This window comes from Gymnoscopelus microlampas (genome assembly GCF_963454915.1).
Source record: "Gymnoscopelus microlampas genome assembly, chromosome: 7".
Taxonomy (NCBI): Eukaryota; Metazoa; Chordata; class Actinopteri; order Myctophiformes; family Myctophidae; genus Gymnoscopelus; species Gymnoscopelus microlampas.
The window spans coordinates 26,626,867-26,643,512 of NC_139944.1; the positions used below are offsets into that span (position 1 = coordinate 26,626,867).

Consider the following 16,646-nt stretch of genomic DNA (forward strand, 5'->3'; position numbering starts at 1 on the left):
TCTATAGCAATGATTACTATGGGAATATAGAGTCAGACCAGTGGTTGTCCAGAGCCGAAAAACCATATATGTCTGTATCAGTTGTCTGTTGGGGGGTGTAGTAGGCAACTAGGCATCAGCTTTCCAGATTGGCCAACACAACCCATCGGCTTCACAGATTGGCTGCGTTAGTGCCACGTTTGTGCAGCAGCTGCATCAATATAAGCGATAGCGTGCAGTGTACAGTAGAACTCCACTCTTTTACAGGGCAATGCAACGGTTTCATGTTTTTATAACTTGATACAATTTTTTATTGTGTTGTGTATATATGTTTATTTGACAGGGACAATACAAAAAATGTATCAAGTTATCAAAACATGAAACCGTTGCATTGCATGTGGGGTTTCTAGTCGAGGCTAATTTGCGAACCCTGTCCCTGGTTAGGCTTTTCTATACAAATTTAGTTGCAAAGTATTCCCAACTTGCATCGTTCCCAACTTATATAATTCCCGACTTGCGTCTTCCCCGAGTAGTTTTATTAAATACAACATGGATGGTACATTATGGAAGAACATTTTAATAGAAAAGGACTGTGGTACTTAAATGATAAGATTACAAACTTCAATCAAGAAAAATAAAATCTTCCCTCTCCATATCAAAATGATGTAAATGGTTAAAATAAATATTTATTTGAATTCTCTCAGATTTCAATTTTAGATCAACTGTTGATTGGCAGTAATAAGTTGTAAAGCATGAAAAGAAATAAGTTCTGTACATAATTAGAGGAGGATAGAGGAATAAATCATATATTGCTACCCTCCAAGCATAACATTGTACTTTATGTTACAGCAGCATTGGACCAATGGAGATGTTAGTCATTATGGTTTTGATTACACATTTTGTACTTTGTGGTTTCCATCTTTTCCATATGGTGAGAGAACAATGTTCAGTGCAAAGCACTTTAATGCTTGATTTATGCTCCATAGCGGAAAATAGCAGATTTACAAACTCACAACCCATTGCAACTGTGATGCGTTGTGAGCTTGTAAATTGGCTGTTTTCTGCGCAGCACCATTGTGCAGCGAAGAGTAAATTGGGCTTAGCCTGTACTGCAGCTTTTGCTGCAGGAGAGAGCAACATGTGAAGTCCTCTGGAATGTCCATCGCTTGCATTTTGATGTGGAAATAATTGGTCTACACTAAATGCTGTGATTTTGTTTTAGTGGGAGAAACAAAAGTAAGCCTACAGCTTTCATTTAGGATAATATAAAGGAAATGATCTCTGTAAAGCAATAAGAGCTATTTCAATAACCAAAAAAAACATGGCTTTAAAAATATTGAGGTGAAGGCACATGTGGATAATGATAATTTATATACATATCACTTTTAAGTAGAAATAGAATATGCCGTGCTCCACTGAAATAAGAGTCATTAAAAATGTACCTACAGGCATCATAGAAACATCCAGATGCAAAACCATTTGGTACATCAGGGAGACATAATGACATCAGAAAGCATTTAGCTCTCCTCTAACTTTTGTGAACTGCCTTGACAATAAGTCATAAGGTCCATTTTACGTAGAAAGAGAGTGTGTAAGAAAGCTGCCAAAAGATGGTGTCCATTGAGGATTGTATTGATTCTCAACATGTCTCTAATACACACAGAGCCAGCTGTACAGCAAAGATCCCATTACCAATAGCAGCAGGTGTGCCAACCTTTCTGCCCCGCTGCCTGCCGACTGGAGCTGCTTGCTGTTTGAACCTGATCTGTAACGATGTGAGGGCATCATCTGACCCCCGCTGCAAAGCACCATGGGAGCCTGAAAGGAAGTGGGCCTCTTTTGCGGCCGATCAGGGCTCGAGCCATCGGTTGGCCTCTCTCCAGTAAACAGCAGTGGGTTCTTCCTATGGTCCAGCTCCATCTTGAAGAGTTCATACTCCTTGTGCGGCAGTTTGATACCCAGGGTGGTGCACCCATCTGTGGGGGTCAAGTCCTGCTCCACGCCAACCTCCCAGCCACCCGCCTGACCACAGTTGCCCGGCCTCGTTCCGTTCAGCACCTTTGCCGTGGCCTCCTCCAAGGCTGTGACATTGACCTGGGTCACCTTGAAGACGAACTCCGTTGCCCCTGGGATTTTGATGGAGGGATTTCCCTGGGCATAGTGGCCTGAGGCTCTTAGCGTGAAAGTGGGCTGTGAGCAATTAGGGTCAGAGTAATGGCGGTACACGCCCACCCAGGCATGTGTGTCAGGGTCGAAAGTGAAGTCTCGGGTGAGGAAGAGGACGGCGGGCCGGGCTTCACAGCGCTGACTGACCCAGTGGCCATGCAGGGTCAGAGGGGCTACAGGAGTACGAGGCAGCAGTGGGGCTCTGTGTTCAGAGGAGCGGTATACCAGGGCACACACAGCACAGGGATGGAGGTGATGCTGGGGATAAAGAATGATGTTATTATATGTTACAAACACTTTGTCATCAGAGAAATCTGAAGTCTAAAGCACACAAAGATGCTGAAAAACTGGAGCATTTATAGTTGGCTTGGTTTTGGACTTTTGTCAGCCTGTCATGATTACCTGCAGCCTGTGTCAAAATGCTGAAGAGGGTACAAGACAAGTCAATAATTTAGCAGTTCTAAAAGACGTAGAGAGATTGGAAGCTTTGCAAGTGAATTGTGAATCTATTCACAAAAGGGTCTCACCATAGCATTCTGCAGTGGCTGCTGATACCCTGTGGGTCTGTAGTGGGTTCTCTGCATCCAGTCAGTGTGTATGTCCCCCAGGAACAGCTCTTGGATCTTCCTTCCATGGTTGTGGTGCTGGTTCTCCACTCGGATCAGACCCATTTCCATCATGGAGAAACCCAGGGCCGTCAGACAGGCCCTGCCTGCCCGCACATTGTATAGCTCATACAGCTTCCCCGGCACCATTTGCACCAGGCCCAGACTCGCGCAGACAGGAGGTAGCCGAGAGGCAAGCTTCTGCATGGCCACAGGGCTGTGGACCACGATGCCCACCTTGCTAAGGTGGTGTTCTGCCTCGGTGCCACCGCGGCTGATCCAGGACGCCTGCCGCAAACGCAGTTTCCCCCTGATCATCAGCGAGTAGGCTGCATCCACGCAGCCACTGTCTGTATAATAGTGCTGCAGGGCGCGTAACTGCCGGCTTGGGAGGAAGGTGTAGGACCGGGTGAGGAACTCCGGCCCTGGCCGAACCTCACACCTGACCACAGAGGGAGAAAAGGCATATGGTTAAAATTAGGTGGAATAGGTAACCTTCTCTACATAAGTAAGACACAGGAGATGATTCTGGACAGCAGGAAGCTGCATGGGCGCACACGCCCCATTCACACCAATGGCACTGCAGGGGAGATAGCGAGCAGCTTCAGGTTCCTCTGGTTTCCAATCGGCATGGACTCCAGGATATTCTGCAACTTCTACAGGTGCACTGAGTGTATTATGGCCGCCTTCACCTCCTTGCATGAAGTACCATGCTCAACCGCAAGGCTCTACAGAGGCCAGGGTGGTTAAAACAGTGCACCAGGACTGAGTTGCCAGACATGCAGTCTCTCTGTACACAAATGTGTAGGAAGAAGCCGCATAGGATCATCAGGGACCTTAGCCACCCGAGCAACTGACTGATATCTGCTACCATCAGGCAACCGGTACCGGTACATACAGTCTTAGAGACAGCTTCCACCCATAAGCCATAAAACCACCACATCTTTATCCTTTACTTTACATTGTTGAGAAAAGCTCAAAGTCCAAGCATTTCATTGCCAGCAATGACTGCTACTGGCTTTATTGTTTTTGACAAATGTTGAATTTGGGATTTTAGGCACCTGTGAGCAGTCAATCATTGTCTATACCATTCTACCATGGTCCCATTCACTTAATCGTAATGGCCCAGACTGAAAGATACAACCCACCAATTATATCATTGTCACATTTAGAAGTACAGTGCTGGTGGTTCTATACAACATGCAATTTAGGAACGATTCCGTCATTGGGATAGACCACTCTTGTTTGTGAATTGAAGAGTAGGTTGCAGAGGCCGTTCTCATACGGCAGTAAATTCACCTTGTTGACACCCAGGTACCCTCCAGCCTGGGTGGGATATCTGCTGTGATCCTCACCCCATCCTGTAGGTGGCGATACTGACAGTACGGCTCCCACTGCGAGCTGCTACTGCGGTTGGAGGAAGAGCTGTGAGAGGCTGTGGGGACCTCCCATAATTTACTCCCTGTTCCAGCCACAAGCACCACTGTGGGAGAAGCCAGAAAAAACTGTCAGTATGGCAAATGCTCTCAGTCATCATTATCTACCGTTCCAATCAGATAAACATGAAGGCTCCGTTGCAATTAATTTAGATTCCATGCCTGATTTTGACTGTGCTGTGGTGTTTATAAGAAACAGAAATACAAAATGATATGCTTCAGAGATGATTATCAGCCCCGTCTGTCAGAAAATGAAGGGAACCAATAATAGCCGAGGGAGGAAATACTCACCCCATCTCCTTCGTACATCTAAACACAATTCTGGTCGACTGCAAGCAGTTTGGAATGTTGTGATTTCTGTAAATTGTCCATGTAATGAGCGGTGAGTGGATGCTATAGAAACCATGTATACATAGCAGTGAAGCAGGACTCAAGCCATGGACAACAGAGCAGCACATTGGGCTTGTCACTCCTATCTGCCTGCAGCTGCAAGTCAAAGTGACAGCTTTGGGGGCAGTGTGAGTGCATGTGGGTGTGTGTGGGTGCATGTGTGTGGGTGTGGGTAGCTCGGGTTTAGGGGTAAGGTAATCGGTGTGGTCAATGAAAGTCAGTCGGCATTCCTTGTATGTGGGTTTGCGCGTGTGCATGTGCGCGCACGTGTGTATGCATGTGCGTGCACATTTCAGTGGCTGAAATTCTGCCCTTGTCTGTGTGGAGGTGATTAAGATTGCAAATTTGATTATATATATAGTTTTGTATGTTCTGTTTGCATATGTGTCTCTGACTCTGTCATGTTTGAGCGTGCATGTGTTGTCAGGGAGAAACAAACAGAGGGTCACTGACAGCAGTGGGCTGACCAAGCCAAAAACATCTGTTGATAATATGATTAAAACCGTCCCCCCCCCCACAAAAAAAAACCCACTTGTGATGAGGAATGGTCTCGTTTACTGTAAGAGTTTCCAAACGCTGACAGTTAACCTAATCCAAATGAAAACATTATTCATTCTGTAACGCTTATTGATCTGACACATTATGCACATCTGCAGTCCCTCTGGCTGTCATTAGCTATAACCACACATCCTGGTGTATCCACTTGTTTCTAGCAGGGAGACATGTCCCTCTGACAGGACAAGGCCAGGATCAACGATCCGGTTTCAGCACAGACAAAGGCTTGCTGACTCCCTGATTGGACCCTCATGGTCATGAGCCACTGAGATCTAGGCAGCGTGTGTAAGATTGGGTGACCGTGAGTGTGTGTGGGGGGGGCGCATGTCAGAGTTTACGTGTGAAATGGTGACTGTGTGCATATGCATGTGCATCTGTGTCAAGTCTGCATACAGTTTTTGAAAATGTTGTCATGCGTAAAGATTATGCGAGCATGCGCGTGCGTGCATGCATCAGTGTGCGAGTGTGATGAGAGTTCTCTGTCTCCTTCACCAAACATCACAACAGCAACAGGGATGAGTCCTTGCAGACTTCTGTATGTTCTCTGACCTCTCTCTCTCTCAATTACGTCTCCCTACCTCGTCCGTCATTCTTCCCGTCTCTCATTCCCCCAATTTGTTATTATGTCTTTCTCATTTGTGGGACAATGTGTTCTTTCCCTTCTCTTCTCTCTCACCCTCCTACTGTCACTAGCAGACTCTTTACTGTGTGTGACCCCTCCTGGCTCCTGTCTGCTGCAACATAGAATCGTGGATCCCACCATTGTTGTGGGCAGAAGCACTGTTATTGGCCCACCAGACCAGATGGTTAAGTGTAGTTAAAAACACATGTTTAGGTACAGTATAACCACCTGAATTTGAACCTGGGTCTCCCTCATTGGTAAGCAGAGATCTACCACTCACACAAAGGGGAATCCCCCCTTGGTCAAGGGAGATATAACACTACTGGCCTTCATGCAAAAGCCTATGGGTTTGATGTGGTTACGGTCATGGTAAGGACGTGGGTTGGACTTCCATGTCTGCCCATATCTGTAATAGTGCATAATAATGCATTCATTGGTATGACTGCCATACATTGACAATATTCCAGCATTTGGCCATGTATTATAATGTTTATATTAAATCCCCCCAAAAAACTGTACAGGAAAATTATACTAGATGGGTTATTATAGCTGTAGAGAATAAATTCTCCATCCTCTCTTGCTCTCTCACTCTCTCCCTTTCCCCTCTCACCATCTCCTTTTCCCCTCTCACTCTCCCTCTCCACCGTACCCCTCACACTCTCCCCTCTCTTCCTTTCTACTCACTCTCTCCCTTTCCCCTTTCACTCTTCCCCTCTCTCCTTTTCCCCTTTCACTCTCCACCTCTCTCCCTTTCCCCTCTCACACTCGTTGCTGCAGGAACTCATCACGGGCAGACAGCTTTATGAATGTGCTCTGAGAGGCCTTTCCCTTGTTTGTCTTAGATACGCTCGCTTCACCCCTCACCTCACACCACTCACAGGGGAGAACGTCACCGACCGAGCCCTGCGTTGAACTGGGAGTTGGTTGCTGGAAGTGTCAGCTGCTAAGACCCAGGCTCCGCCAAGTACAGTTTCAGTCAGAGATCACTTTGTTTGCTCACAGAGAGCCAGGTTCGAGCATGGTTTGCGGTGTCACTTCGGGGATGAGGGGACTCTGAGCGGAAAGCGGAACCGGAGGTTTACTCTGAGGTGTCCAGTGAGTTGTCTTTCAAAGACAACTGAGAGGGGGCCTAATTGGACAGTGTTTCCCAGGCTTGTCAGTATCGGAAGTTCTCGGAACTAAGGGGGATGTTTTCTGTTCTCTCGGCTGTTTCTGTTGCTAACCACTATCACTGTCACTCACGCAGCTCTGTCCTGCTTTGAACATGCACACGCACACACATGCACACGCACACGCGCACACGCACACGCACACACACACACACACACACACACACACACACACACACACACACACACACACACACACACACACACACACACACACACTCTCTCTCTCTCTCTCTCTCTCTCTCTCTCTCTCTCTCTCTCTCTCTCTCTCTCTCTCTCTCTCTCTCTCTCTCTCTCTCTCTCTCTTGCATGCTTGCAAGCACACACATATGTATGTGCACTGCACAACCACAACTACACAAATATTACAAAAACATGCCCACAAACAAACAACTGAGCGGTACATTACACAGTCACTATAAATAAGACTTAGGTTCAGATTTAGGACACGTCGTATCCTTCAAGCCTTTTCATTACACACATTTGTCGTTCATGTGCAGTATGTTTCAATATTTCTTTCCCTCCCTGTCTCAGGCCTCAAAACATGTTTGCATTTTTGGGGGGCCTGAAGCCCAAATACTAATCAGAATTAATTAATTTCCACTGCTCTTCCCAGCTAGTCATCTGATAGGTCTGTTTTGTGTTATTGTCCTCCTGCTGCAACTGCGTGCAGTGCATTGCCAAAGCAATTGCTCACACATCCTCTCACGCAAACAAAAAACAAACTCAGGTGCCCCAGTGGCTCACCTGGTAAGAGTGTATACCCCGTAAATAAGGCTATAGTTCTTCCTGCAGCTGGCCTGGGTTTAAATCCAACCCAAAGCTCTTTGCTGCATGTCATCTTTTCTCCCACCTTTCCTGTCTGTCTCTCTCACCGTCACTATCAAGAATAAAGCAGAAATAAAAAAATAAAAAAAGGAAAACAAGCTCTAGTGTGTGATGAGGAGTCATTTTAAGGTTTGGAGTTTTTAGTTTTGCCAAAGCATTTTCTGTAGGGTGTTTCCTTGAAGTCACTTGTCATCCGGGCGCTCTCTCTCTCTCTCCGTCTCTTGGATCTCATTCCAGTCGGGCATATGGTTGCATTTACGAAAAGAGCACTCGTAAAAACAGAGCTTAGTAAAACAAAAACTGCTCATCGCGGGGTTTTAAGTATTGCTCTATAAAAGAGGCTATTCCAGCCACAAGTGATACAACGTATTGTATAATGTATAAATGATACTATTCCAAAAGGGAGACGGGCCCCATTTTACTGACGAGCTGGGGGGACTATTTGAGTTGCTACATTTCATTCACTGACAGTGAAATGCTGAAAAAAATAATTGGAGTATCAGAATCCCAAACAGTTCCCAAACAGTTGCTCCCCTACTAATTCTTAATAGAAATTCTATTGTAGGCAGCTTATGATTATCGGAACGCTCGTCCCAAAACACACTCACCCCTATTGTTTTACTTTTCGTGGACCGCTCACCCCCAGCGGTTCTTGTATTCTTGTATTGGTTTTACTGAGGTTAATTTAAGGTTAGGAATAAGTTTAGGGTTAGGCATAGTTTTACAGAGGTTCAGTTTAGGAATAAGGTTAGGTTTAGGCATAGTTTTACTGAGGTTACGTTTAGGAATAAGGTTAGGTTTAGGCATAGTTTTACTGAGGTTACGTTTAGGAATACCTGGTGGTGGATTTGACTCTTGTTTTGGGACGAGCGTTCTTGTATTCGTACACAACCCTCTGGTCAAGTGTAATTGTGCTTTTTCTGTTTCATTATCAAGAACAAGGTGAAAAAACACTAATCGCACAGTTTAGAGACAGAGAAATGGTGGGAACCGCTTGCTTGTTTCCATTGTCTCCTGTCATTGCATTGTTCTCCCACAGGGGGTCAGCGCAGCAGTCTGTGACCTGTGTGTGGTCTGTCCAGTCGGCCCTATCAGCACTCCAAACGCCTCCAGTGCCACCAGTGCTTCAACAAGCCTGCATGTCTGACTGATGGCCAGCCAAAGTAATCTATCTGTATTGGGGGCTGTTTCCACACATGCACATACAAATGTACGTATGTGCACGCTCACACACACAAACATAGACACACATAATATATATTAAGAAACATGCATGCACATGCATACGCAAGCACACACACACACACACACACACACACACACACACACACACACACACACACACACACACACACACACACACAGGGGACATTGATTTATAGAAGGGATGCCATTTATGAAGGACCTCCACCACGCTGTGTGCTGTTTGTTTGTTTGCGCTAGTGATTAGGGTTTTGGCAGCTCTCACTCTCCTCTCATGTCCTGTCCACAGCGCCAGAGTCAAACTACACTTTTATGTACTTCTCTATTTGGAGCAGTCCTGTGCAAACAGGAGGCGAGCTCCAGCCACTTTGAATTCACCGGCCACATCTTGTGGGTCGAATCGAGCGCTCAACCAAACGCTTCAGCCGGCCCTGTGTAGTTGGTCAGAGAGAGACCCCTCTGTCAGCCACTCACTTTGCTCCGCCAACACTGTATAACTCTTTACCTCTGAGGGTGTACACATGATGGAACCAAATTGGACCCGTCCGTTTGGTTCCATTTGTTAACCCTCAGAGTTGCAAATGGATAAATGAACACAGAGGATTTTACTGTGAATGCTTGTCAACGAGAGCCTGGTGGACTCAACTCACAGCACTGACAGCATGTAGGATGCAATGATTTGTTTATATTGTTTTTTGAACAACCAATCATACACTAGGAGGCGGTGTCAGAGCATTGTGTCCTGCAAGACACCATTGTTATTTTTTTTACTATTTCCCAATTTGCTTCCTGTGTTGTTGTTTTCTTTTTTTTTACTACTTCCTGCCCCAGATTTATATATATACGGTTTAAGACCCTGGCATGGTGGTCTGCTTCTGGGCACCGTCTGCAGCAACCCGCTGTCTTTCTCCAGTTTCCAAATCCCTCTGACTGCCTCAGCGCGGCAGGACAAAACCCTCCCCAACTGTCTGTAAATTCTTTTTATATGTGCATGTGCACACACACACACACACACACACACACACACACACACACACACACACACACACACACACACACACACACACCAACATGGCCTGGTCATAGTCCTGCTTGGACTCTGTGCCCTCTTCACCCGCTAAGCCCCCCCGCCCCCCGGCTTGATTAGCCCAGCACTCCCCTGATGAATAAAGCCATGATGTTTATGCCTCATTTCTTCTGGATGGATTTCAGATTCCTCCCTGCTTTTTTTTTCTTTCTTTCTTTCTTTCTTTCTTTGTTACGTTTGGTTTGGTTTGGTTTGGTTTGGTTTTTCAGTGCGCATCTGCTGGTGGTTGATGGGAAAAGGCTTCTTGTACTGTAAAATGGCCCTAAACTCTTACAAGGTATGATTGATCCATGGTTGGAGGGTGTGTGTGTGTGTGTGTGTGTGTGTGTGTGCGTGTGTGCATGTGTGTGGATGTGTGGGTGCGTGTGTGTGTGTGTGTGTGTGTGTGCCTGCAGTATTAGTATTGTATAAGTTACACTTTTCATAGTCATACACGTATGTGTGTCCTTCTGCAAGCATGAACGGTATACAGTACATTCAAGTCTAAAAGATTAATACATTTCCATTTTATGTCAATTTAATGGACAATAAAGTTTTCTTTATCTTCATCTTTATCTTTAAAAAACTACATTTATAGACTACTTCACGTAACACTGAAGACACAATCGTATCGAATGAAACAACAGGAAACGTGTTAAATTGGTTCAGTGTGAAATAAAAACATTAAGAAACCGTAAAAGCCCTTTTGATAAATATTAAAGGGATAGTTCACCCAAAAAGATACTTTTGTTCTATCAATCCCTAGATATTTTTTGTTTTTGTCGCATTTCTAAACCAATAATTTGATGACCAGCAGACCGGTAGGCAGCGGTTCCGGTAGGAGATACAAAGGAGACTATTTGTGTCTCCTACCGGCACCGCTGCCGGTCATCAAATTATTGGCTTAAGAATGCGACACAAACTAAAAAATATATATGAATTCAAGTCTCCATGGGGTGACTAATCAATAGAAAGTCATTTTGGGGGTGAACTATCCCTTTGAGAAGAGATGAACAATGGAAACACTAGGCTCATGTAGAGCACACACGCACCACTTCACTGCATGCATGCACTGTCGCCTGCTTGCAACACTGCCTAGTTACTGCATCCAGTGGAGGAATTGTTTGGAAAGTCCTGCAGTACAGTACAGCACCAGATGTAACATGGGGGACTTCTCCCTTTGCTACCATTGCACATGACAATGTGTATGTGCATGTGTCTGTGAATGTGTGAACGTGCGTAGGCGTTCTTGTGCTTGTGTGCGTGTAGGTTGAGTAGAAATATTAAACGGTACAGTGCCCTTTCTATCCATTCCACATGTTCAGTTGGCTGCAATGCTGCACTCACAGCTGTTTTTTCTAGACAAACGCAAGTCGAGTTGTCCTCCAGATCTCTGCATCGCTGATATAAGATGGCTGGATTACTTTTCATAATGGGAGGGATCTCGCCGCCCACGTATTGATGGATAAAAATGATTTCAGGTAATCCTCGCAGGGGGAATAGCTCCACTAAATCATCTCCTTTTTTCACAGCATTAGCTCTAATCCCTCATGAAATATGACTATATATTATATGTTGCTCCCCTTCTTATGGATTGTCCTTTTGTTTTCTTTTACTCTGTGAACATCTGCACATATGTACGGATACTAACCGCAATAAGGAAGAGAGAGATAAAGATGTTTCTTTTATCAATAAAAATGCTTTTAAGAAAAGCTTCTTATCCTCGTTACTTATTCTTCTTATTAGATGTCAGTCTGTCTGGATCATTACTTTATACCCAAGAATGGAGCTGAGAGCAACAGCATTGCAGCAAATGGCAAAAAAAGTAAGAGTTTACAATTGCTACACCTGTATTTGCTACAAAATTAGGTGGGTCAATTGGTAAACTACAAGTAATTATTAACATTTATCTTAAACTGCAGGGTGCACCGGTGGTTTGGAGTTTAACTGCATTAAGAGTTGTCCTCCAACAACCATTTCTTTTCAATGACAATTGTATTGTCCTGTGGTGTATACCCCACCCATAGCCAGGCCAAAGAAATGCAAATACCACTTGGCTTAGGTCTGCTTGCTATAGAAACCTACACCTCCTTTGTCCTTTTGCTTGAACCAAAAGACGTCATCCTTGGAGACAGCAAAGTCAAACCCAGGTCAGGTGAGTATAAGAATATTTCAAAGAACACGAACCATGTTGTATTATTATTTCAACCCCAAGCCCTCCATCCTGTGTTAGGCCCAACCCCATCCCCTAACCCCTGACTTCTCATAGTAGTCATATAAAAGTGTCCCCCTGTCCCAGGGGCAATGCACGCCTGTTGTGTTTTCATCACAGTTTAAGCTGGCTAATCCACCGGCCTCGTTTATTTGGACAAGGGATCTAGAGGGGTTTGTCCAGCGAGCCTCGCTGCCAGTTCCTCCTGTGGTTAGCAAACTCTGGCTCCCGTTCGTTCAACAACAACAACCGTGTCGTTTCTCCTGCTGCGTCTCACACTCTCTGCATTAATAAAATAACCAACGGGATCAGGGCCGTCACCTCTCATAACACCCCAGAGCCCCGCCCCGCCCCGCCACATCGCAACGTACAAAAACACTGGCAGCCGGGCAACACTTACCGATACAGTGCCCTTATTCCCGTATATTAGCCTATATGGAAAAGTACTGTAAGTTCACAATTATGCTCTGTAATGAATAAAAAAATGAATAAAAAACTCCCTCACACATGATGTACAAGGATAAAATACAGTACAAGTAGCCTACAACAAGTACATGCAATTTTAGGAGTGACTAATGATTGACAGTAATAAGTCACCAACTACAGTAATGTGACGTGGCCTGCTGTACAGCAACTACTGTAATAGTCCAGTACTGTTATTAGGGTCTTAGCTCATTCACACTAATGATGTTCACTTGTTCCATCATGTAGTTGTCAATAGCTACAGCCTCACCGGCAGTAATATGAACCACATTATAACTGCGTTGTGCTCTATTATAAATCACAGAGGGTCAGTAGATGGACAATTTAGTGTGTTTTTTTTCTTTTCCCCTACAGCGTAATTATTTCAGGCTGTTAGACAGTAGGAGAGTACGGAGAAGATGCCTGATCCTAACAGCACCTGACATGCATTGCGGTGCACTCTTCTCACCGGACAGCTGCGGCAGACAGAATGGAGATAGCAGACTGAGGGAGAGTTGATGGTCCGCTGATGTTTTAGAGCTGAGATTACAGCCGTTTCACCTTAATCCAAAATCTTGGCTCGGGGAGGTTTTTGGACGAGCCAGTGGGTGCCTTATGTTCTCGGGAGAGTATTCAAGTCTGAACAGGAACGTTTTAGTGGGGCCAAATGGGAATAATGCATCCAAGGTTTTAATTTATATGAATAGGATCAATGTGTTTTTTTTTCTGTTTGGAACATATGGTCAAATGAGGTAGTGATAGGACATGGTGATCTATTTTTCCTTTCTAAAGATCCACCACAGCACATTCTCATATTTAATGGAACCTCGTCCACACAAAAGACGGCTCAGTTTTATCTTCCTTAAAAACTCCCAACAATGGAGAGAGTATTCTGCCAAGACTGGAATGTCTACAGTCTAGAAATCAAAGCAAGAGCTTCCAAAGTCTTACGTAAACAGGAAAACAAAAAAGCATTGACCCTGTCCCTATAGTAACAGAAAAATGCCACGCTAAGCATTGCCCCCAAAGTCTAGCTCCATATTTGATCAATATTTTGACACATCCTGTGTACCGTAAGCACCGGCTGAAATGTTTACGCCGTGGGTCCTAAACCAGCGATTCTCAATCTTTTTCATTTCAAAGACCCTCAGTTTGATATGCCTTAGGCTCCACACTGCCATTTGATGAGATTTTTTTTAAATCTTTGGGACCCTAATCTACACTGTAAAATTGTCAGTGTTTACTTAAATCTGAGCGTGTACAAATGCAACCAAATGAACCCGACACTCTCTGAGTTCTCTCTCTCTCTCAGTGTGCGTGTGCGTGTGTGTGTCTGTCTGTCTGTCTGTCTGTCTGTCTCTATCCGCGGCTAATCTTGCAAACCACTGGGCTGATATGTCTTGTGCATGCTGCCAGTAGACCAAGGAAGTAAATCTCTGAATATTTTTCACATATTGCAAATACTTTTAGTTTTTGTTTCAATGAATATCTAAGATGTGCCGTCCCCCCTTCCCCCCATATTTGGGCAAGACTGACATCGTCAATATGACATCATCAACATTGTCATAGATCCACAGGGAAGCAGGCTGTTATTATCCTGTTATTACACTGTGTTGTTTTATGTCCGCACAAAGTGACATTATGCTATTCATCGTCATAGTAAAGACTGTGACTTCATTCGCATTGATGTGGTTTATCCCATTCAGACCGGGAAGGCGTCTGTGTGTCATTTTTAGATTTCTTTGGGCTATTCAAAAATAGCAGATCTACAAGCTCATAGCCCGGCACCGAATGCCGTGCTATGAGCTTGTAGATCTGCTATTTTTTTTTATCTGGATTTTTTTGCAAATCTTTGAATATATATATTTTTTAAGGCGAACATTTTTAACTCAAATTTTTGGGTCCCTGGAACAACATATTTTGAGATGGGGGTCCGAGGCCAAATACATATAATTTTGGGGGTCCTTGGCATGAAAAGTTTTTTTCAAAAAACTGTTAGGATTTGAAAGAATCCTAACAGAATCCCCCAGAAGCAAAGATTTGAGTTACACATGTTGCTTTAAAAATATATATATTCAAAAATGTGCACATATTTTCACGATTTTTCAAAATGAGCAGATCTGCAAGCTCGTAGATCTTGTATATCTGTATAGCTTGTATATCTGCTATTTTTGAATAGCCCACAGAAATCTAAAAATGACACACAGATGCGTTCCCGGTCTTAATGGGTTAAAATTATAACCCCCCCCCCCCCTTTGAAATCGACGGCGATCCATGAGGTTAATTTCCGATGAGGCTTCCATCCAGAGCACAGCTCCTGGGCCTCTATAGCTGAGGAGCGGCTGGGCTCCCATGGCGTGTGTCTGGAGGCCAGCGCCTCCTCCGCCCGTCTCCTCTACTTGACTTGAGCGGTGGAAAAGAAAAACAGCCAGTGCAGATACCATTATGTACTGTTCTCTGCCATTCACGGCCAAATCAGGGTCAAAATGGACCCGTAAGAAAGGTCCAGTTTGACACTTTCAGAGTTTAACCACTTAAACCCTGTTTTCTTAGTTGACCGGAGTCCCCCAGGGGTCTATAATAGGCCCCCTAATGTTTTCCCTCTACACCGGTGGTTCTGAAAGTGGTGTCCAGGGACCTGCAGTGTTACTTGAGGGGGTTCCAGATGGACCCTTACAGTATAACGAGTTATGGGAAGCTATAGGGTTCATTCATGTGAGTGGTTTCTCAAAGTGGGGTCCGGGAACCCTTCCTTGAGAGGGTTCCAAATGGACCTTTATAGGTCTCTAACTCTGAGAGTTATGCGGGTCTTTAACCCATTCAATCCGGGAACGCATCTGTGTCATTTTAGATTTCTTTGGCTATTCTAAAATAGCAGATCTACAAGCTTATATCGCGGCACCGAGTACCACGCTGTGAGCTTGTAGATCTGCTATTTTTGAAAAATCGCGAGTATTTGTGCAAATCTTTGAATATACATAAATATATCCTTTTGTAACCCAAGTCTTTGCTTCTGGAGGTCCCTGGAACAATATATTTGCACACATTTTCACGATTTCTCTAAAAAGAATAGTAGATCTACAAGCTTGTTGCGCGGCACTCTGTGCCGCACTATGAGCTTGTATATCTGCTATTTTTGAAGTACAAAATAATGGTTATAGCAAAATGACACAATAGCCTATGTGTTCCCGGATTGAATGGGTAAAAAACTTCTTTTTTTAAAAGAACCACTGGATTTAATTAACACTCCAGATTTCACTGTGTGCGGGAAGCAGGGAAGGAGGGGTTGTTCACCAGGGGTGCGGGAAGGTGATTATGACTGGGCAGATGCCTCCTGCTGCCACACTACGTGACCGTCCACCATCACCCTAACCGGCCCTGACGGCCAAAACGCTCTGCCCCCCCCCCCCCCCCCCCACACACACACACACACACACACACACACACACACACACACACACACACACACACACACACACACACGCAACCAAAGCTGCGTTGGCAGGACAATCAGCTATGAACAGCAGTCGAACCATAGGGTCAGTAATGGCCGTCTGCTGTTATTCTAACCATTAACATAATGGCAACATTAGTTCCAGGGCCATGCTTCCCTGCTCCTAGGGAACCATTGTTTTTTAAAGGCACCACAGCCAGAGCCTTTTTTCTTTTAAGGCTCTTTTGCTCGTCGCCCAATCCTACTGAGACTTTGAAGATTCACAGAGAGAGAAAGAGAGAGAGAGAGAGAGAGAGAGAGAGAGAGAGAGAGAGAGAGAGAGAGAGAGAGAGAGAAAACAGAGACACTATTCATAAATCTGATGTTAGCACAGGTTATGTTTTGGTTTTTAAACGTGCACATCCGATTCCAAACATGGATTTTTTTCTAAATTGTCTGAATTGAGACAAATGACTTAATGGCTTCCTCGTAATTCCGAGTTTTTCTTTTATAATCTCTT

The 16,646-nt window shown here is 44.6% G+C and overlaps 1 protein-coding gene across 1 annotated transcript in view; it reads right to left on the reverse strand.

The window, feature by feature from the left end:
- Positions 1–536: 536 nt before the first annotated feature.
- The window catches only part of apcdd1l (adenomatosis polyposis coli down-regulated 1-like), a 17,107-nt gene continuing 997 nt past the window's right edge, over positions 537–16,646 (reverse strand). The window contains exons 2-4 of the mRNA XM_084062028.1: positions 4,050–4,233; positions 2,673–3,192; positions 537–2,403 (exon numbers count right to left, since the gene is read on the reverse strand). Of these exons, the coding sequence (XP_083918154.1) occupies positions 1,630–2,403; positions 2,673–3,192; positions 4,050–4,233 (1,478 nt within the window). The 3' untranslated portion in view covers positions 537–1,629. The remainder of the gene's footprint in view (positions 2,404–2,672; positions 3,193–4,049; positions 4,234–16,646) is intronic.